The sequence below is a fragment of the Halichoeres trimaculatus genome, unplaced genomic scaffold, assembly GCF_033239565.1.
Source record: "Halichoeres trimaculatus isolate MK-OKI-2021-1 unplaced genomic scaffold, fHalTri1.1 fHalTri1_scaffold_1, whole genome shotgun sequence".
Taxonomy (NCBI): Eukaryota; Metazoa; Chordata; class Actinopteri; order Labriformes; family Labridae; genus Halichoeres; species Halichoeres trimaculatus.
The window spans coordinates 17,985,703-18,013,701 of NW_027437179.1; the positions used below are offsets into that span (position 1 = coordinate 17,985,703).

The 27,999-nt window shown below is 44.3% G+C and overlaps 2 protein-coding genes across 2 annotated transcripts in view; one reads left to right on the forward strand and one right to left on the reverse strand.

Moving 5' to 3' along the window:
• lrig1 (leucine-rich repeats and immunoglobulin-like domains 1) overlaps positions 1 to 23,184 on the forward strand; it is a 37,549-nt gene extending 14,365 nt beyond the window's left edge. Inside the window, exons 4-18 of the mRNA XM_074670083.1 lie at positions 4,649 to 4,786; positions 5,042 to 5,185; positions 5,965 to 6,108; positions 6,575 to 6,718; positions 9,211 to 9,354; positions 11,463 to 11,543; positions 13,332 to 13,403; positions 14,473 to 14,544; positions 14,695 to 14,858; positions 14,963 to 15,316; positions 16,491 to 16,772; positions 18,222 to 18,656; positions 19,685 to 19,819; positions 20,040 to 20,327; positions 20,846 to 23,184. Coding sequence (XP_074526184.1) covers positions 4,649 to 4,786; positions 5,042 to 5,185; positions 5,965 to 6,108; positions 6,575 to 6,718; positions 9,211 to 9,354; positions 11,463 to 11,543; positions 13,332 to 13,403; positions 14,473 to 14,544; positions 14,695 to 14,858; positions 14,963 to 15,316; positions 16,491 to 16,772; positions 18,222 to 18,656; positions 19,685 to 19,819; positions 20,040 to 20,327; positions 20,846 to 21,030 — 2,782 coding nt within the window. The 3' untranslated portion in view covers positions 21,031 to 23,184. The remainder of the gene's footprint in view (positions 1 to 4,648; positions 4,787 to 5,041; positions 5,186 to 5,964; positions 6,109 to 6,574; positions 6,719 to 9,210; positions 9,355 to 11,462; positions 11,544 to 13,331; positions 13,404 to 14,472; positions 14,545 to 14,694; positions 14,859 to 14,962; positions 15,317 to 16,490; positions 16,773 to 18,221; positions 18,657 to 19,684; positions 19,820 to 20,039; positions 20,328 to 20,845) is intronic.
• Positions 23,185 to 23,994: 810 nt separating this feature from the next.
• Positions 23,995 to 27,999, reverse strand: part of slc25a26 (solute carrier family 25 member 26) — a 71,290-nt gene continuing 67,285 nt past the window's right edge. The window contains exon 10 of the mRNA XM_074673244.1: positions 23,995 to 25,385. Within this exon, the coding sequence (XP_074529345.1) occupies positions 25,289 to 25,385 (97 nt within the window). The 3' untranslated portion in view covers positions 23,995 to 25,288. The remainder of the gene's footprint in view (positions 25,386 to 27,999) is intronic.

Consider the following 27,999-nt stretch of genomic DNA (forward strand, 5'->3'; position numbering starts at 1 on the left):
ACTCTGCTAGAAAAAAAAAGTGTGAAATTTGTCATAAGATGTCTTTAATACAAGCTGTTTTTCTCAGGACACAACTGCAGCATGTTAAATGTTCTGTTGAGGGGGAGAAAAAGCAAAGTTTGAAGATAAAGCGTCAAAAATGGAGTGAAAACGGAGTGAATACACCATTCTGACATTTACTGATTCTTTTGAGTCCTTCAACATCTTAATCTTCAGTTTGATCTTTCTGGGGTTACCTTGATGTTCAAAAATGTGTCAAAGAATGCAAAACACAAAACAAGTACGATGAAAAGCTGTCAAAGGTAATGCTAAAATAACGCTCTGATAAAACTGAAGAATTACAAAGGCTTGGAGCCATTTTTAAACTTAAATAACATTTTTCCTTGCGATGTTTCCATTGTGGCAATAAGCACATGTTCACTGTACATCGAACAGTCCAATTATGACACCACTCAACTCATATCATCTGTTGGGTGGACTGTTGTTTTCCAGCGTGCCATAGCTTTTTTCCCCTCGTGTGACCAGGGAACATTCTCACATCTCACTCAACCTGAAACAAGAAAGTTAAACCCCTCTAAGCTAGCTGACTGCTAACCATTAGCTTCACTCCACGTATCTTCACTCCGACCCTGCTAGTATGCCAAGCAGCTGCTTGCTCTTGTGATATTTGGTCATTGACATTTTATATATCGAGCTTCGTGGGAGTCACACCTTCACCTCGCTCAATCTGTGTCATCAGCTCGCTTCTCAGAATCTAGCATGATGCATAAATATGGCAGGGAGTTTCCTGTTAGCTCTTTCCAGTGTATTGAGATTAGGCAACCTGTTCAGAATTGACATTTTTTAAAGGATTTTAGCTGTTGAAACTGCAGGATAAGGTTTCGTTCTGTTCACTTTGCTTCTGATCCAAAACAGATTGAAGCAAGTTCACCTTTAGTTGCACAAACTATGCAGAGTCGTAGCCCCTCCAAATGATCGTGGTGTCTTTTTTTGGCCTGACTTGAAGCCTGTTGCTAGGGGAAGGCCTGCAGGCCTGACAGGAGTGGAGGCTGGAGGGAGGGTCGGATCTTTACAAAGCCACACAGCTGAAGCAGAGGCCTGCGGAAGCACTTGCAGCTGCAGCTGTCAGTCACATGGCTTACAGTAAAATGGGTGACAGTGAGAAGGGGAGGAAGGATGAGAAAATAGGGAGTGCAGTATCAGATCAGGGTGACATCACCGCATGTTGAAAGAGGAATGGTTATAGAGAACTGGTGGAGGAGGCAGCACCGAGTGGCAAAGGGAGGAAAAAAGGGAAGCAGAGGTGAGGTCATGCTCAGGGTTATTCCCAAATGTACATCCAGTGCATTCGGTCTCCGTGCCAACGAGCAGGCCCCAGGAGTGTGAGAGTCTCTGTGCTGGAGCTCAGCACTGACTGCAGGGCAGTGCTCCTGAGCCTGAGATAGACTGGAATGTCGTCTGACGACAAGTTTGTGTGAGACGGTGGTTTACACTCACACACAATGACGCACACTCACAGATGTGCATATGTACTAAGAATCTGTCTGTAGCCTCTGATCTTACAGCAACTTTCTAAGAGTGTTAAAGAATATTAAGTGTGATTTGGAACTGGGAGAAAATGACGATGTATCGTAACGATTTTAAAACGGGATTTTTTTGTTAAAAACTCAATTCTTTTTTTTCAAATCTAAGTCCTTCATTTTGGTCTTTGTTTAAAGAATGGGTTGAAAAAACTTACAATGCTAGATCCCCCAAATAAATCCTTAAAAACTGACTCGCATACTTTGTGCATTTTTGAGGAAAATGTGGCTCCTGGTATGGTCTGTAGACATCATCATTATCATCATTCAACTTTTTCACTTAGTTTGCTGTCAAAAAAGTAAAGTAAAAATTGCAAAAATCGTAAATATTGAAGCATCCAAATTAAAATGGGATCGGCGCCCCACAAATCGTACAAGAATCGAATATAGAGAAAAGCATATCATACCAAATTCCTGATGCTCTAAATGTTCAAATAACAGTCCTATAGAAGCAGAAACGCACAAACTGGTTAAAAGACAAGCAGGTCATTGCAGGGTCTGTGGATATTTTTTTTGCTAACCTAACCCTGATATGCAAAGAAACTGGACTGTATGAGAGCTAGGGAAAAGTTACACACAGCAGCAACTGGAGGAACAGATTGTGATTGGTGTGATCAGACCTTTTTTGTAATATACAGACCTTTGCAAACTCATATAAGACTTTATACCAGGCTGCCACAGTCCCACAATGCACCAGGCAAACCCACTGGCAAGCAAAAAAAAAAAAAAGGCCACAAAGATTTTGAAAGCTGTCAGAGTAGCTGCACAGCAGCACAAACTTTCCCATTGTGCCCGCTGTAACATCAAAGAGGACCCTTAAAACAGCTCAGGGATAAAATCATATGGCCTGCTGGAGCATCTGATTTTAAAATAATTCTCCTTTTGTCCCGACCGACAGCTTCAAACGTGAAGCGTCGGGGCCAAACAATCGCCCCCAAAGATGACACTGGTAACAGGAGACTGGCTATGCTTGTACAAAACCGCTGCTGCACTTTCCATACATCAAAAGAAGTGTCAAAAAGAGCCCGGCTCACCATAATCAGATGGTCAATGGGGCAGAGTAATGAGATTTGGAATTAAGTAGAATCAAGGCGAATAAGACCGCCGGACATCAAAGGGAACAAGAGCGATCCCGGCTCCTCTTTATCAGAAAGCTCTCAGGCCGTGTGATAATCAAGTTTTTATAAACGCTACTATTGTATGTGTGGACTTCAAACACCCTGAGCACTCAGGCTTTATCTGTCTCTCACACACAGCTGGGCTCTCACTGTGGGACAGGGGGAGAGGGGGGGAGACAGGGAGGAAGGGAGAGAACGGGGGAATTTGGTTGGAGTGGTGGAAAGAGAACATGGTGAGAGAAAAGAGTGAGAGAGGTCAACCTCCCCCTTCACATTTGAGACTGATCTGTTTTTCCCAGCAAAGGTCACCAGCTGTTGACCCCACCTCACCCCATCCTCCTCCCCCTCCTCCCCCATTCCTTCCCTCCCTCCTTTTGCTTAGCCACTGTCTGTTGCTTTGTCACATGTGTGTATTTAGTGTGTGTGTGTGTGTGTGTGTGTGTGTGTGTGTGTGTGTGTGTGTGTGTGTGTGTGTGTGTGTGTGTGTGTGTGTGTGTGTTCTTCTGTGTTTGCTTGCATGGCTCATCCTTAACCATTTCTGCCACTGTTTATTCAGGTGGGCCTCTGTGGTGTGACCCCTCCTTCTCTCAGATGCCAATAAATGTGTGTGTGTTTGTGTGTGTGTGTGTGTGTGTCCATCTGCTGGCTGAAGGCTAGAGAGGAAGGAGGGACTGACCTTGTTTTGATGAGTTTGACTGGTAGAACACCTGCTCTCTTACTGTCTTTTGCACTTTACATCAAACACACACGCACACACACATACAGGATCACTTTTTCACTTTAGTTGTGTTTTTTTTGTTTCTGTTTTCGCAGAGATTCATGATTCAAACTGTAGAAGTGATTTTGTTTCATCCAGCACTCTTTCACCTTCAGCTTGTTGGCTTTTGCTTGGTTCTTCGTTCTTCTTTTATTTTTGGACAAGTGTAAATGAAAGGGACACTAAATGAAATTCCCATCCCTAGTTAGCACCCAGGCATGTGGCAAATGTGTCACCAAGCAAAGCCTTTCATGTGCGCTCAGATGACACCAGCCATCAGGCTCCCAGCACCCTCACAGACACGGGCACTTGGACGGATGTTTGTCACTTCTCTTCTGTTCTGACCTCTGTCTACTTTGCATGATCTGTATCTTCTTATCTATGTGTTTGTGTTTTTGTGTGTGTGTGTGTGTGTTTAGAGATCTGTTTGATTTCTAACATGCCCTATTGCCTTCTGTGTGCTCTCCTGACTCAGGATTTAAAGCCTATGTGTGTTTGTGTCACTTCAGCTGCCAAATAGCTTTTGGACCGTCCTCTTCTTCCCCAAGTCATTGTTTCTTTTGTTTTTCTGCTTCTCTCTGTGGAATTCACTCCACAAAAAAACTAAGCACAGATGTTAAGAGAGAAAGGAGGATAGAAAACATGCAATCATGTCTTTTTTGAGCATCTGGCTCCTCCAGGCTCATAGCACCTGGTAAAACAAAACTGAAAAAAAAGCTAAATTAGGTGTTGATTGTTTGTTCTGTTAACTTAGGTTGATTTTCTTCTCAATAGTGGTTCTCATTTACCCATTTTAGATAAGGACTGTGTGTGCTCTCAAACTCTGGTCCAGTCCCTCCAAAGTGCTCTGCACCCGTCCTGAACTGGCTCCAGTTGGTCCATCTATCTTGAAGATTCTGCGTCTTAAATCTGCAGAGAAGTGCAGGTGTCCTTGGACCCGTCTTAAGAGAGCCAGCCTCTGTTTGTAATCTCTTAAAGTATAATTTGTGGCAGAGACGACCACTTTGCTCTGTGTACTTTGCTCTCTTTGTGCCTGAGAGGGGCTTTTACTGTGGCTTTGTGTTCCTTGGCTGATGGGAAAAGGACTCTGATGTTAGGCAGGATAATATTTTTGAAGATAGAGATATGGACACTTTGAGTAGGATTGTCAGCCACACCTAATGCCCCCTTTATGTGTTTTTATATTTTTCCAGACATCATAATAAGATCCGCAGTATAGATGGCAGGCGGACCAAAGAGCTGCTTTCTGTGGAAACCTTGGACCTGAGTAATAATGACATCACTGAACTTCGAGGGCATTGCTTTCCCACACCACTCCAAATCAGAGATCTGTAAGTACATTAACAGCACATAACATATCCGTCTTTAAAACTGGAAGTCTTTAAATTTAAAGAGGAAGATAAAAATTTACTGGAGTAGTAAAAGTTAGAGTGATAAACATCACAAGAATGGAAAACTGTGCACACAATATTCCTTCAATCTAAAATGTCTGAACCTAAAACACCAAAGCTGAGGTAAAAAGTGGAAACAGACAAAAAACAGAGCCTTTGTAGCATCATGTCACCATGTGTTGTTTCTGTCTTCAGGTACCTGAGCAACAACAAAATCAGTGTGTTGGAGCTCGGCGCTTTGGATCATCTGGGCTCAACTCTACAGGTCCTGAGACTGAGCCGAAACCGCATTAGCCAGATCCCTGTGAGAGCCTTCCAGCTCCCGAGACTGACCCAGCTGTGAGTACCACTGGATCTCATCATTTAGACAACACAGTTAATGTGATGACAGGAGTGTATTTTCATCTGTCAGAGCAGCAAAAACAGTTTATTTTTGACATTCAGGTTTAGGCTGAGAATGAGGTTGTAGCTTTGAAGACAACAGAGAATGGGAAAAAAATAACATTGAAGAGTTTGTGGTGTGTGTTGGTCATAGGAAGCTCTATGAACTAGAGCTTTAAATCTCTGGGGGAAAAGGTCTGACTGGGTAAACATTAGAAACGAACTATCTGTGATTTATTGGCTCCTTCTATTTTCCAAAAGAGGTTTGTTCTCCCCATTATCTTCTTTAAACTTCCTTTCACTGTGACAGTGAACTGACATAATGGGTTGCCCAGTGAGGCCAGGTAGTATGCCTCCATGACAGTCCCTAGATGGTAGTTGCAGTGACACTGAAGCCACACATGGTAGTTACCATCATACACAGAAGACTATGCGCATGTAAATTGCTGCCAAACCTGAGGGGCTTTGCAGTCTTCACACAGGTTTATGTCAGACATTGGAGCCCTCTTTAAGACTCAGAGCCAAATTTATGAAAGTTCATTGAAAGAAAGAACACCACTGAATGATTTGTGATGCTTTGGTTTTGACTTCATGTGTTGGATGTAGACTGAAGTCCAAAAAGTGTCTCTGACACAAGAAAAATATATTTTTTTTCCTGCTAAATATCTAAGTTTAAAATACAGTTATGTGTCTCTCTGATTTTCTGACTTAATCTCTTCCTCCTTGTCCTTTTGCAGTGAGCTGAACAGGAACCGCATTCGTCAGGTGGAGGGTCTCACTTTCCAGGGTCTGTCCAGCCTGGAGGTCCTCAAGCTACAAAGAAACAGTATCAGCAAACTGACAGATGGGGCCTTCTGGGACCTGGCAAAGATGAAAGTCCTGTATGTATATTAAAAAACAACCCTTAACCATAAATTTCTTATATTTAGTTCAGTATCTTTTTACAATTCGCGTCATGCCACAAATACGTCTCCCTTAAGTATTTAGTATTTTGAGTGTGGGTGCAGCAAACCCTTTAGATGAAACCTGAAAAGCTGTTACCGCAGCAGTTACCGACCATTACAGGACTACTCAACTGACTAAACTAAAAAAAATAGACTTACTGGAACCTGCTCACTATCTCAGCAATCACACATTTCCCGCTGACCTGTGCAATTCTTTAGTTTCTTCAAAAATAACACATTAATAGCCCAATTTGCACATTTGGAAATGCTGCTGCAAATCAGGGTGCAAAAGTTCCCACCAGACTCCAGACATCCTGCTACTTTGAAACCACCGAGCCAACATGGTTACATTTCAAAAACCTCCTTGTACTGACTGGTATGTTGCTAATTGTGTCTCTTCCAGTCACCTGGACTACAACAGCCTGACAGAAGTGAACAGTGGCTCCTTGTATGGCCTAACTTCCCTCCAGCAGTTGTTCCTCAGTAACAACTCCATCGCCCGCATCAACGCTGATGGATGGAAGTTCTGCCAGAAGCTGAGGGAGCTGTGAGTACCAGCATGTTCATCCTCTAGTGCCAGCTGTGCTCCAACACAAAACTTTAAATAGACGCTGCTTAAAGATCCTGAACTGGGACTGAAGAGAGTTGGAGACAAAAGAGTTTTATGTTGAACCTCACTGTAACTACAGATCGCTATTAGGCTTCGTCTGTTCTGTCAGTCTCGAGGGATTTAACCCGAGAAGCCTCCCCATCCCCATCCATATTATTGCTTTACCTTCCCCTGGGTTATATGACATTGTGCTTTAACACTCAATATGCTACGCTATTCTCACTTTAAGCCTGTTATCCCATAATTAGAGCTTGGCTCAACAGCACTCAAGCTTTTCGACAAGAGTTTTTGTACTCAGTTGTGAGGCGTGGAGGTTTAGCAAAGCAGCGTGTAATCCTCTACATGTTGTGTTGTGGTGATTACACTAAAGGGTGGCCTTTACTGCCTTTGTGGGTTGAATGAGGAGTTATTATCTGATAGTGTTTCCTCTCCCAGCTGTGGTATCGCTGCTGTAAAGTGCTCTGCTCAGCTGAGGCGTTGCTAACTGCAAGGTAGCCTATGTCACCTGTGGCACCAATGTTTGTTTCTGTTAACACTCAGAAGGAATAAAAAGGTAGTTTCTGTCATGTTAGTTTACTTTGTGTATCTCAGTGATGTTTCCTATCAGTGACTGATTGCCCCTAAAACGTCCTCCCAGCGCTGCACTGGTCAGCGGTTTTATGATTTTTCATTATCAGAGTTATGATGACTCTGTGGCTGATGGAAGAGAGTGACTCGTCTTTATGAGGAGGCTGTTATTGCTTTCCCACTGGACCAGGCCAAGCTGGTCATCAGGGAGAATCTCGGCACACATGACTGGTCAAGCAGACCTGAGGCCTGGCCACAGAGACAGACAGAAAGGGCCACCGAGAGGGCAATAAACTGCACAATAGTGCCTTTGAGCACTCTTTCAGAGATACCCTTATACGGGTTATGGTCACTTAAAATCAGAAGTATCAAAAGTACACAATAAAAAAATTCTTACGAGTCACTTCAAGTAGTTTAAAGAATATTATTACCTCCGCCAAGGAGGTTATATTTTTGTAAGAGTTTGTTTGTCTGTGAACAACATAACTCAAAAAGTAACAAACGGATCTTGATGAAATTTTCAGGAAATGTTCAAAATGTGATAAGGAAGAAGTAGTTAAATGTTGGAGGTGATCCAGATCACTGTCTGGATCCAGGACTTTTTTGAGGGATTCTTTATCATTGTGAGATAGGGCCATTTTCACCATATGTGTATAACTCCCTGATAAATGGTCAGATTGCTTTGTACAACAATACAAGACAAGGCTATAATTAGGGATGGGTACCTTTCACATTTAAAACTATACGGTACCAATGCCCGGTACCTGGCAATCAGTACCGGTACTCAACGGTACCACTTTCCGGCACACTTTTGTGTTTATGTTGTAAAAAATATGAATTTGTTTAATAATAAAATATTTATTTTTTTCAATTCAACATATGTATTCTTCAATATATAACCTTGCAATGCAGTGTTCATGTCCAGCATGGAAAATCGCCTACTCTTCCACTCCCTCACAGTCACAAAGATGCATTTAGGTACCTAAACATCGTACTTTTTGGCTTTACGTGAATCGATACCCGGTACTTTTGACAGAATTCGGTTAGTACCTATAAAAGTACCTAATTCGGTACACATCCCTAGTTATGATAATTCCGGTGGATGCAAAAGTACGATCCAGATCCTGACAATATTCTGGATACTAAAATCCGTAATATGAATCATAATTTTTAACACTGTCAGGTAAATAATTATCTTACAAACCAACAACTAACAGCAAATTGTAGCAGACACTCTGCTGAAAGGGAGTATAACATTAAAGTAGGATTTAAGTGTTGCGTCACAATCAAAATATGCTTGGCGGAGGTCTGTGCTCTCTGAGTGCTTTTCTATTTAGTGTTATTCCCCTTTTTTAAATTAACTAAGTAGAGCTGCTTTAAACAGATGCATTGTTATCATTGGTAAGGGAATTCCTCCAGCTTCCATCCAGGAAAACAGTAAATTACAACCCAGATATGTAAAAGCAGAGTGACCGTACTCTCTTGGGGTTTACCGCAGCTCATGTGGTCTTATAAAAGGAGGTTGTAGACATGTTAAGCTCCAACCAAGATCTTTCCAGTCAGACACTTGGGATCCCAGTTCAGCTCTCAGGTCTGCTAAGCACATTCCCACTTAACATCTTGTGGTGAACTAAACGGCACAATGGAAAAACACATCACAGAGTGGCAAATAGACACCGATTCAGCCATGAAGTTCAAGTATAATGATGTCGCGAGACTGCCTCAGCATTCTGCCAACCTGTCATCTCCTTCCAGACCTCACACAGAACATTTCTCTTTTTTTCCCCTCTTTCTCTTTCTCTTCATCCCTGCCTGTCTCTGCCCTCCTCTCTGTCTGTCTCCTGCTCTGTTTCTCCCTCCAGGAATCTGTCATACAACAACTTGACTCGTCTGGATGAAGGCAGTCTGGCTGTGCTGGGGGACCTCCACTCTCTCCGTCTGGGACACAACTCCATCAGCCACATCACCGAGGGAGCCTTCAGAGGCCTCAAGGCCGTGCGCATTCTGTAAGCACTGACCCCCCTAAACAGCCGTCACCAAGCCCCTAACGACCCTCAACAGCACACTCATTAAGATCCTACCCCTGCGTGCAATAAGGCTAGGATGTGCCACTTGGGAGCTGTGAAAGCTGAGATGTTTAATATAAGTTTGCTTCTGTGACATTTGATATTAAGGCTTTCGTCATCCCCTCATTTGACTTCAAAATGAAGCAGATATTTGATTTCCAGGACACGTTTGATCACATTTGTGGTTGTGTCGGTTCAGTTTGAAAAGAAAGACTTTTGTGAGATGTTTATGCAATACTGCTGTCCCTGTTTCTGTGGCAACTTTTCTCACTTAACTTCTTTCTTTGCTTTTTTTTGTTTTGTCTCGAAAAAACTGGCTCTAGTTAAACTTGAGTCTGAGAGTTTTTTTTTATGTCAACTTACTCCCTTGAAATCCTTTCCAGCTTTTAGAATAAAGACAGAGGTCTTTTTTTCCCACCGCTCCACCTTCTAAAGAAAGCCCGAACAGGTCTTAAGAAGGAGGGAGAGAACAGGGAATGAAAAGGAGAAAGCCAGGGGATAAATCCAGGAGAAAGACTTGGGGGTCTTGGTTCCTTACCAAGGTCCTCTTGGCTTTGTTTCCTCCTGGTGCAAGAGCCCAGAGAAGAGAGTTGTGCCAGAGCTCACTAGACAAGACTCACAGCTGGCTTACATGCAAAGGAGCACAAGGCTTTTCTCTGCTGGCTAACAGGGTGTTAGATAACCAGCTACAGAGGACTATAGAGGGTGGGATGAGGATTTCAGACCTTTACCAATCATGATTTCTTTTCTTGTCCTTAACTTGTACTTGTTTTCTTTGGATTAAGTCTTTTAACACATTCTCAATACCCATTTCTCTCCCTCTGACACCCCAAGTGCTGTCCCTCAACACACACACAGTATCTCTTGTCTTTATACTCTTCTAGTATCACTCCTGCGCGCTGTGTCTTTGAGGCAGGCCTAATCTAATCAGTGGAGGGGAGGACAGGCATAGGCTGGGCCCTGAAAAGGAGCCGGGGGAGCTTTAATTGGGCCTGTGCTGCTGGTCGTGCTGGCATGGGGCTGGAGCCTGCATCGGGGTGTGAAAGCTCCAAACAAGCCAGCCTGCCCTCTAATTCGGCCACGGGGGTCGTTGGCTCATCAGCCCCCACCATGCCCCCCTTTCTCAGTGCCCGGTCTCCCCGCTCCACGGCCCCTGACACTGGCCTTGCTTTAACAAGGCAACGGCCATTCACGTCCAGCCAGCCAGAAAGAGTAGGAAATTGGCAGCCCCTGTCCAGTCTAACTAAGACAGCGGCCGATGGAGGCTGAAAAGAAGCAGAGGGGGATAAGAGATGCTTGGAAAGCAGAGGGAGAATGAGGGGAGGAGGGGGCTATTGTGACATTGTTGGAGGGTGTGTCTGCCCATCAACCTCAAAGGTCTTTTTCAAGTTTGAAAGAAAGTCTTTTAATGGTTCAGGAGAGTTGTTTTCCTTTTGATGACCACGCAGAGGGGTGGAGCTATGACTTCACCTACAGAGGTAATTCTTTAGAGTTGGAAAGGAAAAAGAAGTGCATTCAACAAGTGTTCGGAAAGCCCCCAACCCTCTTTAAAAAGGCCTTTTTTCCTTTTCTCTTTTGGATCTTTTCACTGAATCTATTATGTCTCTGCCTAGCTGTGGCTTAACTCCCCCCTCCTAACCTCATTAAGACCCCTGGCTTCGGTTCTTCCTGTGCCATACCTGCCACAATCAGACAAACCACCATCTCCCCGCCAGCTCCTCTATTCTGCCATGAATTAAACATGTGTTTCCCTGTTTTCTGTTTGCCGCAACACACCAGTGCACATGCACTCTTACTCACATGCACACTCCTCCTCCTCCTCTTCCTCTGTGAGGAAAGAATGCGCTTGGTTGGCAGAGCACAGCAACTGAGGGGCTCTTAAGGCCAGGTGCAGAGGGGGGAGGATGAGGGGGGCAAAGGGGTAACCCGTGACTTCCAGACCATCCTCTTCCAGGGCTGTGAAACTCTTCAGTACTGGCAGACCCTCTCCTTGCTCTCCCTCCTCCTTCTATCTTTCTTATCCCCCTCTTTTCTCTCTTTCTCCACAGGGAGCTGGACCATAACGACATCTCTGGCACAATAGAAGACACCAACGGGGCCTTTTCTGGATTGGATAGCCTCAACAAGCTGTGAGTGTCTGCCCCCCTGTTTTTTTTTTTTTTTTGATAAGTTCTCCACTCCATTATCAACTCCTCCCTTTCATCCCTCTCTGCTGCTCTTCAAAAACAGCCACAGAAACATAAAAGAGATTTCTCCTTCTTTTGCATCCAAAAGTTTCCCCCAAATCCCAACTCAATTTTCACTGCCAACAACCGTCAGAGCAGCTCAGCTGCTCCAAGTTAAGGCAACAGAGTCAGAGACATCTGTCCCCATCAGGATCCCACACTTCACTTGGTAAGGAAGTGTTTGCGATGACTTATTGGGTCCTTCTTCCTTTCAAACAAGGCTTAATCATGAAACATGGACGTTTTTTTTAACTTTTTGGAATCTCATGCAACTTTTCCTCTAACTCAATCTGGCTTTCATCGTATGATTTCATTGTTTCCCCGTAGCTTCATGACCAAACTGTTCTCTTGTTACTGCTAACGGTTCAAAAAGGAGATACTGTGAATCATTTTTATCTGTTTCTTTGATTACTCATTCATGTTTCCATCAACCAACATGTTAAAAGTTCAATTTCAAGAGTTGGCATGTTGAGGAATAACAATGGTTGGCCAGTTCTTGGCACAGAGCTGCAATCATCAACTGGCAAAAAAAAAAAATTAAAAAGATGATGTCCAGCCAAGATGGTTCCCAGTGTGGGCACTGCTCAAAGAGAAAGGCTGGGGAAAACAGAGAGAGAAAGGGCTTTTCTTCGAGCTGGCAGGGGTTCGCTCCCCAATAGGCTAATTTCTATTTCTCCTCCATGCCTCTGCTCCTCTCGTCCCCTCTTTTCCAGTCCCAGTTGTTTGGAGCTGAGAGAGGGTGAAATTGAAGGCTGCATTCAGTCATCAACATCAAACGCGTCGCACGCCCCACCCTCTGACTCAGCCCCTTTTGTCACGGCACTGGCGGAAGCAGTCCGCTGCATCCCAGCGCTGGCAAAGCAAGCCATGGGAAAAAGAGATGGAGGAAAAAGAAAGAAGGGTTGGAACATCAAAGTGTCCATCAAACACAAGGGGTTTCCTCAAAACAGCTTATGACTGCTGCCACATGGGAGATCAGTTGGAAAACAGTAAAGAAAATGAAAAGTAAATCCAGGATTTCGTTCTTGTTTTTGACTTTGTCTGAATAAAAGTTTCACAAAGAATTCCCCTCAACGTCTGTTTGACAAGACAGCCGTTTGTTTGTGTGCACATATGGATGAGTTTGGACACTAGAGTCCTCATTGTGAACCAACCAGCCGTGTCTCCTCTTCCTGTGAAGTGAAGTCTACAACAGGAGAGGAATGAGGGAGGGGGGTGTCAGCGGGGAGAGGGTGGAAGAGGGGATTAGTACCCCAAATCAGAGGGAACAGCAGCTCACTTCTTGGCTCAAACCAGGCTTGACAGGCACAGACACACACTCACGTGGTCTGCAAGTATGTCCTTACAAGCTCACACACACACACACACACTCCCACAAAGCCCCTCCCTGGTCATTGCTATTAAATTCTAATAAAGATAAAAGTGGTCTTTGAAGAGCAGCACAGAGCCCAGGTGCCCCCCCTTCCTACCTCGCTCCAACCCCATCCAATCTCCCTCACCCTTCCTCCAGAGGCTAATCTCCACACAGTTCAGATTTCCAATACCTCAATCCCCTCACTCTTATCAGATTCAGCCTTGCTAATTGTTCTTCTCTCCCTCTGTTGCTCTCCTTGTCCCCTCTGCTTGTCCCCTCTTCTCACCCCCTTCCTTCCCTCTTCATCTATCGACACCCTTCATGTTTGGAAACGGCAGGACTCTGTTTGGAAACAAGATCAAGTCGGTGGCAAAGAAAGCCTTCTCTGGCCTGGAGACCCTGGAACACCTGTGAGTATCCCATAATGCTTAGCTGCTCCATTTGCCAGTGAGAGAGGAAGGGAGAGAGAAGGGAGGAATAGTAAGTTGGATGGTTGGGGGAGTTAGCCAAAAGTAGCGAGCAGAGAACAGACCGCTAGCAATTTAATAGCGAGTTTGTAAAAGGAGAAGACAGCGGGTTTTGCAAGTGGCCAGCTGCTTTCTCTTGTTAGCTTAGCACAGTCTCAACCTTGGCCTGCTTCTTGGCTCAGCGCTGGAGCAGTCGTTGAGCACATGTTGAACTCTGCAGAAGAACTGGGATTCTCATAAATTCTTTCACAGACTTTGGTCAGATGAGGGTTGGGATGGACAGAGAAGCTTGCAGTAGAAAAGAATAGGAAGAATAGAAAATAATTTATTTATCCCCGAGGGGAAAATTCAGGAGTCACAGCAGCAATCAAGAAAACAAAAGTAAGAAAGTGCACAGAAGGTGCAAAAAGGTCCACAAGAAAATAGATGCTGACAGCTTGTCCATCATTCTCCAGTTCAGCCTCCACCCCTACAAGGTCCAGGACTAAGCTTCTTCAACAGTCTGTTCTTTTCTCTCTCCTGTGTCCTGTTTACTGGGTTAGCATGGCCTTGCTTGTCCAGCTTATTGGAGATAGATCTTACGTTCTCAATAAAGATGGATGGATGGACAGGTCGATGTCCTCACTTCTTAGCTCACACCTGAGTACTAGCACGTTGTCCTCACCTCCTTCTCCTAACCTTGTGGGGAAACATCAGGCCTTGCACCAGTTAGCACTGACATGCTACAGGCTGCTAACAGCTGATTTCACACGTCAACAATGCAGCCATGGTTACATGTAGGATCTCTAGACAAATACAGGAGAAAAAAAAGTAAAAATATGACCAAAAAATGAGCCATACAAAGTAATGATCCACTCAAGCCACAACCAACAGGGCGGCGCCTTGCAACAATTGTTTAAACCTTAGACGTACATACTCCAACTTTACTCGAAGTCAAGTCTAAGCTAATGGTTTCCAGTGTGCAGATTCAACATGTACACAGTTGTTGAGAAGTTGTCTGATGTCTCAACAGGAACTTGGGAGAGAATGCCATTCGTTCCATCCAGCCTGATGCCTTCAGCAGAATGAAGAACCTCAAAAGCCTGTGAGTTTTTTTGACAAATTTAGACAGTTAATGAGCACCAGTCAGAGCCAGAAGCCCATTAAGACTCCCCACACAGTCTCTAAACATATAGTTACAGGTGCAGCAGATGTGCTGTATAGACCATGTGGACTTATCTCTCCTCTTCTCCAGTCTCATTCAGAGTGACAGCTTTCTGTGCGACTGCCAGCTTCAGTGGCTGCCTGACTGGTTGGTCACACGTGGTCTGCAGGTCGGGGTCAACGCCACCTGTGCCCATCCAGAGAGCCTTAAGGGAACCAGCATCTTTCAGGCTCCGCCCAGCAGCTTTGTGTGTGGTGAGTTATCTGTCCACTTAAATTCCTCTTTTCTCATCAATTTCTGCACATAAGAGAGATAAATTTGTGATGACTGACCGACTTTGTGTTTCCTCTTTACTTAGATGATCTTCCAAAGCCCCAAATCACCGTGCAGCCAGAAACCACAGTAACAGTCCTTGGTAGCGACGTGAAGCTTACATGCACTGCTGCCAGCAGCAGCTCCTCCCCCATGACCTTCGCTTGGCGCAAAGACCAGGAGCTACTTCGCAATGCAGAAACCAAGAACTACGCTCATGTCCGTGCTCACCATCAGGGCACAACATCCGATGCTCCAGGTGCAGGTGGAGGTGTGATGGAGTACACCACAATACTGCACTTGCGGCATGTCACCTTCGCACATAAGGGTCGATACCAGTGCATCATCACCAATCACTTCGGCTCCACCTACTCCAGCAAGGCTCTCCTTATTGTCAACGGTACGTTCACAGATTCCTGAGGAATTAAAATGCCCCCAGTTGCTTGGCAAAGGTGAAGTTGGGTTAAGTTAATAGTTCACAAACAGGAGATCTTGTTGTTAGAAGTATTTTGGTAGTTAAAACATGACAAGAAGACTCAGGGTGAAGTTAAGATAAGCCTGACAGGGTGGAACAATCTGTCAGTATGCATGTGATTCCATTATTTCTACTGAATGAAGCGCCTGTTTTTACTGAGCTCAAACAGAAAATCAGTTGTCCTGTTGGACAGAGGTTTCATTGAGAGTAGTGGGCAAGCAGATTTGTTCTGTTCCATTTGAATATAAGTTCTCTCATTCATTAACAACCTCCATTCCTCCGAGGATGGTTAATAGAACAAATTGATTAATCTGGATATCAGCAATAGAAGAAGCTATGTCTGCACTTTGCAGATACGTCTGCAGTGCGACTCTGTTGCATTTGTCAACTTACACTGGCTGCGTGTTCAGTCTGACATGGCTGTAAAACCTCAAACCTGTTGACTCCCGGTCTGGCTCTGCTCTTTATATTCATTTATCTTCGTAGTCAAGCTAAATACAAACTGATTTTGACACGGTCTGTTATATTTTGAATGTGTTTGGGGTTAGTTTTTGGTCAGGACTTCCCATCCTGCTCGATCTTTCCTACGCTGAATTTATGCGTCACAGCTCCGCGTCCGGCAAAAATAGGTTGGCTGCATATTACCTGAAACAGGATGGACCAGCCACGCAGACATACTGCAACAGAACAGATCCAGTATGAGTTAACTTATTGATTTGAATGAAACCTATGTGATTTATTTGCTGTAATGGAATGGAGGCACACTGCAGATGCTCCTGGTGTATTTTAGCAGTCAGCTGCAAACTTATTTTTTCCCTCCTTTAACCCTGTCATCCTTGTGCCCTCATGAATTTGAAAACGGACAAAAATGACCTCAACCAGCTACTTGTAGTCATGTTAGAGGTTTGAATGCCGGTACCAGCTGTGAAAACAAGGGTGAGAGAATTGAGTCACTGAAACTCAGCAGATCCAACTAAGAAGTGTGAAAGTATTGAGCTATATCTCCTGGAATGGAAGAGTTGCTCAACTCAGGCCAGAGCTGAAGAAAAGTTCTTTGCACAGACTCCTCCAATGTGACCCATGTCTCATGTTTCCACAGAGCTCCCCTCATTCGCCAAGACTCCCAGAGACAGCACCATCAGGACCGGACACACAGCCAGGCTTGAATGTGCAGCAAAGGGGCACCCGGCACCACAGATTGCCTGGCAGAAAGACGGCGGCACAGATTTCCCGGCTGCCCGCGAGCGAAGAATGCACGTCATGCCTGATGATGACGTGTTCTTCATCATGGACGTCAAGCCAGAGGACATGGGCGTGTACAGCTGCACCGCTAAAAACACCGCTGGCACCGTCTCCGCCAACGCCACCCTTACAGTTCTGGGTGAGTTTTCCTCCATGCTCTCTGTCGTTGACTTTCTTGTGTCAGTGTAACACAGTGCTGATCATTTTCCCACATTCCTCTTGTAAATAGCTCAGCACTCAGTTGGGAATTGGTCAGTCCGAGGTTGCAGAATGAGAGGCTTTATATTTTTCTTTTCTCTGCAGCTGTGGCCGTGCTGCAGGTCAAGGGCCAAAGGTCACAGTAGGGGGTCAAAGGGGGGATGGTGGGGAACAGAGGGGGCTCACAGAGGGGTGTTTGTTAGGCATTCCCACCCCTCCCTTCTCCTTTCCCGGTGGGAGGGACAGTCATGGCCGCTTCACTGCAGGCTTCAGTGCTCCCAGTTTATTGGCTGTTTTACACTGTTAAATCAAACAAAACCATCACAGGACATAGATCATCTTTGTCCTTTGTCTTTGAACTGAGCAGTGTGGCTGTGGACCAGAGGTATGAGGGGCAGGTTTCCAATTGTTCAACATTTAAATCTCCCGTAAACAGCATTAAAAAACAACACTCTGTGTGTTAGAGACATATTTACATGTTGTGTGACTTGTGTGAAACTTCACAGCAGTTCAAGCTGAGTGCTAATCCACTCAACAATGTTAAATATTGAAGGAAGCCCCCATGCCCCCTCACTGAATCTGTGATGTTTGGGTTTAAGAGATGGAGGGGAAGAAGAGGGGGGTCGAGGCTGAAGTCGAGGGGCCCCTGTCTGGAAAAGAGTGGCGGGGGAGAAAAATGGGAGCCAAAGAAGAACAGGAATGGTGGAGTGAGTGGCTGTGATGGGGGAAGGTAGGGAGGTGGGAGAGAAAAGAAAGAAAAGGGAAGGAGGTGGGAGGTAGGAGAGGGGGAGTGATGGAGAGGGAGAAAGTATTGATAGAAGAGAGTGGGCCGACTGAAGTGGGCTAAGTGAGATCTCTTAATCTGTGTGTGTCCCACTGTGAGGGGAAGCGCTCAGTCCAAGAGGAGGCCTACCTTAAGACACACACACACACACAGACACACACACACACAGACACACACACACACACACACACACACACACACACACACACACACACACACACAAACACAGTTCATTGTGCTCCTTTCAGCAGAGTGAGAGGTTTCTGGAAAACACTGAAACATTGTTGTGAGGAGGACTCTTCAGACAGAAACCAGTCTGTGTTCTGTGATTAAAATGTATGAGTTTGTCAGCCTGACAGCTTGGCGCTCAGGAAAATAAATGTGATCGTTTGATGAGGCTGGCAGATGATCACACTTTGTGCTCTGTGATCCCCGCTGACTCAGCAGTCTGTAATCAATACACTGAACAAAGTGACGCGGCAGAAATCTGAGACCGGAAACCCAAAACTTTGATGCTATGAAATAACAAGAGTCACACCAGACACCGCTGACTTCAGAAAATCTCCAAAGTTCTCATGAGAAAACTCATCACCCTCTCTTTTTCAGAAACCCCTCACCTGGCACAGGACCTGGAGGACCGCAGCGTTATGGTCGGGGACACAGTGGCCCTGCAGTGTAAGGCCCTGGGCAGCCCACCGCCACGCATCACATGGCTGCGTAATGACCAGCCGCTCCGCCCCACTGAAAGACACCACTTCACCCCAGGGAACCAGCTGCTGGTCATCGGCTCGGCCTCGCTTGAGGATGCCGGCCGCTACACCTGCCTCATGTCCAACACACTGGGCACTGAGCGCGCTCACAGCCAGCTGGTGGTGACACGGCGCCGCAGTGCCTGTGCTGCGCCAGCCGGGCCGAGCACAGTCACTATCGGGATCATTGTCATTGCTGTGGTGACGAGTATCGTGGTGACGTCATTGGTGTGGGTGTGCATCATCTATCAGACCAGGAAGAAGAGCGAGGAGTGTAGCGTCACCAACACAGGTAACATGAACTGATGAGTTCTGGCTTTTCAATGACAACATTATCCCTGACACCCCACAGAATTAAAAAAACGGACTAATCCAGGGGCAGATTTGTTTACGAAACGTGCCCTTGTACGCAATGATTAAGGATATAGAATAGAAAAGAAAGAATAGAAAATTCTCCCTGAGGGGAAATTTAGGAGTCACAGCAGCAATCAAGAAAACTAAATTAAGAAAGTGCATAGAAAGTGCAAAAAGGTCCATAAGAAAATAGATGGTGACATCTTGTCCATTATTCTCAAGTCAGCCAGCCTCCACCTCCACAGGGTCCAGGACTGAGCTTCTTCAGCAGTCTGTTCTTTTCTCTCTCCTGTATCCTTTCTGCTGGGTTAGCACAGCTAGCTTTTCCATCTGAATAGAGATAGATCTTACGTTCCCAATAATAATAGATGGATGGTCAGGTCGATGTCGTCACTTCTTAGCTCACACCTGAGAACCATCATGTTGTCCTCTCCTTCTTCTCCTCACCTCGTGGGGAGACATCAGGCCTTGCACCAGTTAGCATTGACATGCTACAGGCTGCTAACAGCTGAGTTCACATGTAAACAATGCAATCATGGTTACACGAAGGATCTCCAGACCAACGAATGGGCAAAGAATTGTAAAAATATCACTGAAGACACAGCTAGTTTGGTATCCATGCCCAACAAATGAGCCATACAAAGTAATGACGCACTTCTGATGCAAAAATGACGAAAAAGTTACAAGAAACGGACAAAGAAGAGAGAGCTGCTGCAACAGGCAGCCACAATCAACAGGGCTGCCATATAGTATTAATAGTACAAGAAAATAATTAATAAAAGCATAACAAAAGAAGTAAGAAGCTGGATAAGAGGAATAAGCACTGACTTAGTGCCACCCTACTCTCTCACCCAGCTCCTAGCCTCTCCTGACCAAAATCATAAAGGATTGTCTTTAATTGAAACATTCTTCCAGCTGAAGCTTCTGCTCCTCTAATGCTCACTTTTTGCGTCTTTTCTGTTCCAGATGAGACCATCGTTCCCCCAGACGTACCCAGCTACCTCTCCTCTCAGGGCACGCTCTCTGAGAGGCAGGACGTCTGCATCCGCGTAGAGGCAGGTGGTGGACCTCAGCCCAACGGACACATCGTAGACACCACAGGTACCTCACAGTTCCTCCTCCAATGTTTGTCCTCCCCAGCAGTTTCTCCCACTTCCCCTGAGAAAAGCTGCTGTGCTGCATAACCATGAAAGGGGCGCCGCTGTTCCTGAACGCCTGCTCAGCATCAGGAATAATTACTGCAGACGCCCTGACCACAGTGTTGACATTCACTTGTTGATGTTCTGCCTCCAAATAATTTTTTTTCTCCCCCTGCCTGCAGGTTTCGACGGTGCGGTGGTGTGCTCAGACTGTATGGAGAACAGCAGCAGCTACTCCAAAGATCCTGACTACCTAACACACGGGTTTGGCCCTGCTGGAGGGACGGAGTACCAGCAGCACTCTGCGCCCCCACAGTACACGTACTGTCATCCAGGGATGCAGCATGATGTAGGGACAGCATCGTCCCCGCTCTGTAACGGGACACCAAACGGGATCCGAAAGGACTTCCTTGGAGTTCCAAAAAACCACAACACGTTACACCTGAGGGATAAGAATGTTGAAGTTATCGGTAAGTTGAATAAATTTCAAGAACGTTGATAGGACCTGAAGTATATCTGCTCACAAATGCTCACAGCCTAGACACATAGCTGCACATTTTTATTTCACCGGCTCTGTTTTTCTTGGAATATCAAACATACGAGGTGAAACCATGAGAAGCTATCGACAATTTAGAAAGCCTTCTCAAGGCAAATTCCTTTGGCTTGAGTGATTGTTGATGGATTGGCTCCTAGCACTATTTGACAGTGTATCATAGTTTTACGCCCAGAGCCCCTCAGGAGATCTCTCTGTGAAGACGCTCTGACTTCTCTCTGCTGCCAAACTGCACGCCCGGGCCTGTTCTGGGATTCATCTCCTTTAGCGAGGAGTAATACCAGTGGCCTCCAAATACCAATTCTCACCTCCACATGTCAACACGGCCCTGTGCATACATTCCACTGCCTCTCTATTCTAAAGCTGAATGCATGTTTGTCTGCACATGTGTCACGTCACTGACTCTGCTCCCTCTTTCTCCTCTTCGCCCCTCAGTGCCGGCGTGCGCGTCATCACAGGAGGACTCTTTCCACAAGCCGGTGAAGTTGAGCGGGATGACGTGCCACGGACACATGGACAGTGACTGTGAGCCTGAGCTCAGGCAGACTCTGCTATCTAATGGACACACCCTCAGAGCCTCTCAGAATGAGAGCGCCCCCCTAAGGAGAGCCAGCGACTAGCAGGCGCTCTGTCCAGCCCAAAACAGACTCACGGAAGCGGAGAGAACTTCTAATATTTTTTTTTGCACTGGGAAATAAACTGCTACCTCATATCGAGGCGATGATTTTAAATCTCCTGGATCGGGACTGTGAGGGAGCACCAGGAGAGAGAAACTAGGGGGAGGGGCATCCGGAGTGTGAAGGCGGAGCTTGTGTGGGTGGCGTCCCATCTGAGCGTATCAGCTGTACATAGATAAAAACCTTCAATTGGGAGGTGACCAATAAGAATTCTAGCTCCAGAAAATGTGACTTGCATTTGAAGCATGTAGATGTAGGGAATCTTGTACAGTGTATGTTTGTGCAGGGGAAAAAGAGAAATATACCTTTGGACATTTGACTGTACATAAGAGTTTTCTTATATTATATATTATATAACTTTTACAAAAGAGTATTTGAATTTATGTGCATGACAAAGAAAGGAGTGATGGTATTTTTATTTTTCTTCAAAAAAACAGCCTTTTTCAGCTTTTACCAACGTTCAGCTACGGTGCCTTATTGCATGATCAAAGAAATCTCATCTTGTAATAGCCTATATCCAGAGACTTTTTGTGAGAGATCCTGGTACACTCTTAACAGCAAACAAACACTTGATTGCACTTGAATGTTTTTTGACAAGCGCTGCCAAACACGGCCTTACGGAAACGCAGTTCACACTCATTTGTTTTTGAATGAAGGAAGAGTTTTGATGTGAATTATTTTTGGTACGTCAGATGGTTGAAACTGGGTCATTGGAGGGCAATCAGTTAAAGCACTTTTATGTTCAATGTTCATGGTTTCTGCCAGTAAGAATGCAGGTTCCTCTGCTGTTTGGGGAGACGCTTCTTTTACTCTTTCTCCGTAAATCCAAACATACAACACACACTAGGGCTCTTCCACCTGTGTTATGATACTGTAAGGTACTGCAAAGCTGCTCTGAGCTAAGGGAAAACCTTTTTCTGTTCTCTTTCTTATTTGTCCTAAAAACTATAACTAGGTGAGTGAAAAATGAACACCCACACCTGTTAAAGCCAGTAATCACCCTAAAATACGAACACTTGTTAAAGACAGCCTCAGTGATGGGCACTGTGGCACAATTAACTCATTGGCTGCCTTTGACATCTTTTTTCAAAGAGGGGAGGCGGAGTCTGACAGAGCTTAACAGTCATTATCAGGCTTTTAAACTACTGTAGGTGGCATCTGTGCTCTCTTTGGTCGATATGTGGAGAAGATGTAAGATGATAAAGACATGGCCAGATGTTGCAAGTCAGAAAGTTGAGGCCACTCACACCCATGTAGTGGAGTGTCGTGGTCGTGAGAAAAGACCATGATCATAGAGAGGATCAAAAGATGGAGCTTCCTAGATGAGCGCTATCTATAAAAGTGTGTTTGCTCTGTTTTTGGATCAAAAAAAGGAGGAGAAACATGAAAGAAGAAGGTCTACTCTTCTTCTATAGTTTTGGTCATACAACACAATATCCTGTGTGTCTCGAAAGATTGGTCAAAATGCAGTAAAAATGGCTGGCAGCCAATGAGTTAAGTGGCTGAGTGCTGAGTTGAGGCGTTTTGTACCAGTGAGTTAGGTTTGATGGAGAATGAGGGGGAATACGTGTTCCTGCTGTAATGTGCCTCAACATCCATCTTTGTGAGTTCACAGGTAAAAGGCCAGTAACTCTGCCTCTCACGTCATCGACTTGTTCATTTTCAGCATCACCATAATGTTTCAGGTAACCAAAGGTGCGGCCTCATGCTGTGAACAGTTAGGAAGCTGGTGAAATGTGCTCTAACCAAACCCCAATGATTAATGCAGTCAAGCTTATCACAAATAGCTCACAAATCAAAGTTGTTGCAATGTCTAGTGTGAGCGTGTGTGAGTGTGTGTGTGTGTGTTCTGTTACCTGTGGCCTTACCAAGGTTAACCAGAGGACAGACTCCTCTGGTTTCACCTGATAGCACCTATCAGAGGTGATTTTACCAGCAAGACCAATCAGAGATCCCCGTCAGAAAACCAATCCCAGAGAAGCAGGTAAAAGGGACAAAAAGGAAGTGAGCCGCAGCAGAGTGATTTATCGAACCGTTGTACCCATGTCAAAGCTGAAACAGTAAAGTGTCTAACATGGCATTGAAGTGTCTAATAAAACCCCATTTTGCTATCATTTGGAGTGTTTTTTTCCTGTTTTATTGACTGTACAAACCATGGAGGGATGTTTTAGTGACAGAATCAGAGCAGCTGAGTTAGCATTCAGCGCCGCTCACATGTCACAGCGGTTGTAGAGAAGCCATCAATTTAAATGGAGCATGTACAAAGAATGAAACCCACAGACCTTGATCTTCAAAGCTTTGGAGTAGTTTGTGCACGGGCCACAAACACATACACACAAAGCTAATCTTCCCACCAGGAATGTGCGCTGGCTCCCTGAAGCTCCACAGACAGCAGGCATATTTTTTCCTTCTGCGGGCTGTTTAAAATATTTGCAACTGAGTCAGGGCAGACTGAGGGTCAGTAGATGGCCAGAATGTGCATTCCAGATGGATGTGTGTCACAGGATGATTGACATACCCCTGGTCGTGGCCTCCACCAATCACACACCGGCCATTGTTGTCCAACAGCCTGGTGACAAGAAGCATGGAAACAGTCCCACCTGTGAGGCCATCCGTCTCCCTCTGCAGCCAACAGGGTTTAAGTCTCAGTTTTACCTCAGTACTGACTGCAAGGACACCACGAGGGATTCAGTTATTAAATGTTAGTTCATCTGCTACTCATATCTAATCCCCTCTAATCAGACATGAGGAGTGATTCTTTGGTCCTTCGATTAAAAAAAGTTTTCTTGTCTCATTCTGTGCTCTTATTTTAAAATAATCACGTGGAAACCATTAGTTTTGGTACGAAAGACAACTGTTGTATGTCTTATCTCAAATGGATTATCCATTTAATAAATCCAATCATTCATCTCTTCATATGATTCCAACCTTCACCATCATTTCCACACAATCACAATCTTTCCCCGTGTAAGGCCAGATGCATTAACATCTGTGTTTCATGTTGTATCATCAGAGCAACTGATATTTAAATGGTCAATTTAGACAAACCACAGCACAAACAGATTTTCCACAAGTTAATCCCCACATGCAGTTAACAGCTGATATCCAGGAAAACTAGGCAGATAAATGAAAACCATCTGCAGGGCTGGATAACGCTCAGAGTGAGAGGGGAACAGGATTTTTTTTTTCTTTGATAGGAATGAACAAATAGGTGAACTGGTGCAAGTGTATAAAGGGGTTTCCTGTTGAAAAAAATACACTCAAGAAACTTATACATCTATGTGGAGTTCTTGCATTTATGTTTGTATTGTGCTGAAACATACTTCAGATCACAAGATGAATAAAGGAACTTAGTTAAATCAAGCACCTCACTGGGCAGACCAAACAGACAAAAACAATGAGACATATTTTAATGCAGAACTGTTATAAGCTACTAGATCACACTTTAAATTCCTTCAGCAGACTCTTCCTCTTGACCACAAACAAACGATAACTCCTGAATACCCTCGGCTGGTATAAAAGCTTGAGGTTCCTGATAAAACAAAAGCCTTATTAATTGAACAAAGTGTTCATTGTTATAGGCATTCTGGGTATAAAATTAAAGCTCCTGCAGGTGGATGAGCTCAGATGTGCTCGGGCAGGAATGTTACAATGCTGAGATATTGCCCTGTCTCTCCCCGGTGGGTCTTAAAAGCAGGTGGCCTGGCTTAGCAGAGAAAGGAAATATGGATGAAGCACTAAAATGATCGTGAAATGAAACTGCAGGGCATTCAGGGAAAAACAAAGGAGTCATGAAATCTCACTCAAAGCATAAAAAGAGACAGTGTTTAATAGCATAACTTATCGATTCAAACACATTAAACAGTAAAATGCTTCATTACTAGTCTCTGGTGACGGGGCGTGGCTTCATTTCTCCACACTGTTACAGGAGCTGGAAGTTTCAGTCTCTAACTTTCATACTTTGACACATAGTCAGCGGGACACTGATGAGCAGGAATGCAGCACCCTGGATGACAAGATCAGGCTGAAGAATGAGTCCTGCTCAGAGTATGAAGTGCTTGCTGCTCTGTCTGGGTCTCAGCTACAGTGAGGTGCAGTTTCCATTCCCAGAGGATGAGGGAGGAACTTCCAGAAACATCCAGAATCCTCTGCTTCTCCTCTGCCAGGTCAGGCCTAAGGAGGATACACAGTGGATACCCTGCTATAGCAAAGTGCTGCGGACCTTCTCGTAGGCTCCCAGGAAGATGAAACCGCCCAAGCTGATGAAGGTTACTCTTGGTATACTGCCCGCAAACAGACTGCAGAAGAGAAGAAAAGGAGCAATTAGTGTAAACAGGCCCAAATCCAGAAAGATCTGTCTGTGGTATGAGCTTCAACTGATAATGTCATCAACAGAAACAGAAAATACAGCATCAGTTACATTTCATGAAAATGAGGATTTACATGACTTTTCAAGATATGTTGCTTAATTCGGTAACGCTTTGTAAAATGAGTACAAGTTTCATACTTCATTCCTCATTCCTTTCATTCTGATGTAGGATATTTGTTGTTGTTTACTGTAACCTGAGGATAAAGTCGCTATTAATGTATTTAGTGAACTCATATCATACTTCTTCAGTTGAGAGCCAAGGGTTTCTTTTCAGCAAGTGACCCCCAAAGAGGTGTCAGAGACAGATGAGATACCCTGCTGTGGGAGTAAACTAACAGGCTGATGAAAAAATTGAATAAAAAATAAGTGAGTAAGTAGGTCAGTAGGTAAATAAATATAATATAATGGCCAAAGATGCTTGATTACTCTGATCTATTCTGTTTGCATGATATATATTTAATCAAACCCCTATTTTTGTTTATATATATATATATATATATATATATATATATATATATATATATATATATATATATATATATATATATATATATATATATATATATATATATATATATATATATATATATATATATATTTACAAAAATGGATGAAATATGCAGTTCTAAATAGTTTTCAGTTTTAGAAGACATTTTGTGACCCTCCTTCTCTGTGTTTCATGACTCCCCGGGGATTCTGACTGGCACTTTTGGCACATCTGAGTTAGGCAATGGTTATTTCTAGGGGTGCACTGATCACAATTTTCTGGCCCGATCCCCGATCTCTAAAAAGCCTAAACCTACCGATATTGATTTGTTGCCAATATCAATTTTATTTTTTATAACTGACAGCATATACCTTCAATCTTCCAATCTTATTTAATTGAAAATCATTGAACAATACCTGTGAAACAATAAAATCTTTATGTTTTAACTCAAAGAACCAATAAAGTGTCCTGAGTTTTAGGTCTCAGAGCAAAAAAGCAACAGTGGCTGTCAGACCTTCTCGGTATATAAGATCAGTATCAAACATAAGGATGGGCAGATCACTGATCCCTGATCACTGATACCCCAAAATTAAGGATCGACACTGATCAATCGGTGCATGTCTAGTTATTTCACACATCATTAAGCATGGACCAACTAAAAGTTTAATTTATGACAATGTTTTTAATGAGCCTGTCAGATTAAATATAAATGATCTTATACGAATAGTTAAAAATTTTTACGTTAACAATATTTCAGAACACTGCCTATCTTTAATTTTATTAACAAGAGAAGTGCTCTGCTTCAAATTGAGTCATTATTTTCAGTGGCCTTTATTTAGCTTATTTATTTCAGCTTCTTTTTTTTTTTTTAATTTGTCTGTTTGATTATGTACAGAAGCTGCTCGTCTCTCACATTAAATGTGGGATTGGATCCTTAGCAGTCTGTAGCATGTGTTGTTTCCTCCCGACCAGGTCTCTGCCTGTGTTGTACTAACTCTCAGATGTCTGTCATTTTGAAAATGTCTATTGAATTAAATCATAATTTAAATCTAGCAATTTTCAGAATGAGAGGTCTGAGCATGGAGAGGTTGTAAGTGGGCAAAAGAAAAACTAGTGACAGCAGCTGATCCTGTGCTCAGCCAGTCAATGATTCAGGGATAATTCCAGGACGCTCCAGTCTTTGGCAAAAGCCTAGTGGGAATTTTAGATTACATACTCAGTTAATGTAGAAATACATGCTTAGTTGGATTTTCTAGCAAGATCAGAACAGACCACGGCTTACTTTTTTTTTTTACATTTTTTGTTGATGTGTGCTGCAGAAGATGAATTTTACATTCTCTAGGATTTCTTGTCTTTTTTTCACCATGAACATACCTGATCTTGAATATTTCTGATACTTTCTCCAAGAACTGCAGGAGCTTTGATAATGTTTCAGAGAAACTTGTCATGGAATTGCTCCACTCATCAAGGCTATCTGTGAGTGATTTATGGCTCCTTCCTGGAAGCAGGGTGCCTTGTTTGGGTGCAGAGGGTGCATGGAAGTGGGTCAGACATGAGGCCGTGCTGGTGGAGCCACTTTACAGAGTGAGAGGAGCCTGAGGTCCATCGTTTGAGGCCCAACAAGAAGCTGTTGACGTTGCGGGGGGCCAGAGGATGTGATGAGCCAGGAGAGAGCACCCGTCTCCCAAGAACCACCCCCCCTCCTCGTCCTCCCTCTTCTCCCTGCTACACACAGCTGTTTTAGGGATTAGGCTTCAATTCCCCACCCTTGGGCCTCCCTGGAGCTCCAAACCCCCCTTCTTTTTATTCTCTCTATGCGTGACTGATGGCCGGATGACATCCACACATGTCCCTCTGCTGTCCATCCATCTATTTCTCTGGGTTTCTCTGTCCGGCGATGGCCTCCTCAGCTGGCTCAGTTGTTCGGGGATTTCTCCTCCGTCTCCTTTTCTTGCTGCGTCATCCACTTCTCGGACACGTGCTAACTTTGTCTGCCTTATGTACATCTTTCTCTCCTCTAGTTTTTTCCCCTTTCCTCCCGGCCTGTCTCTCTCCC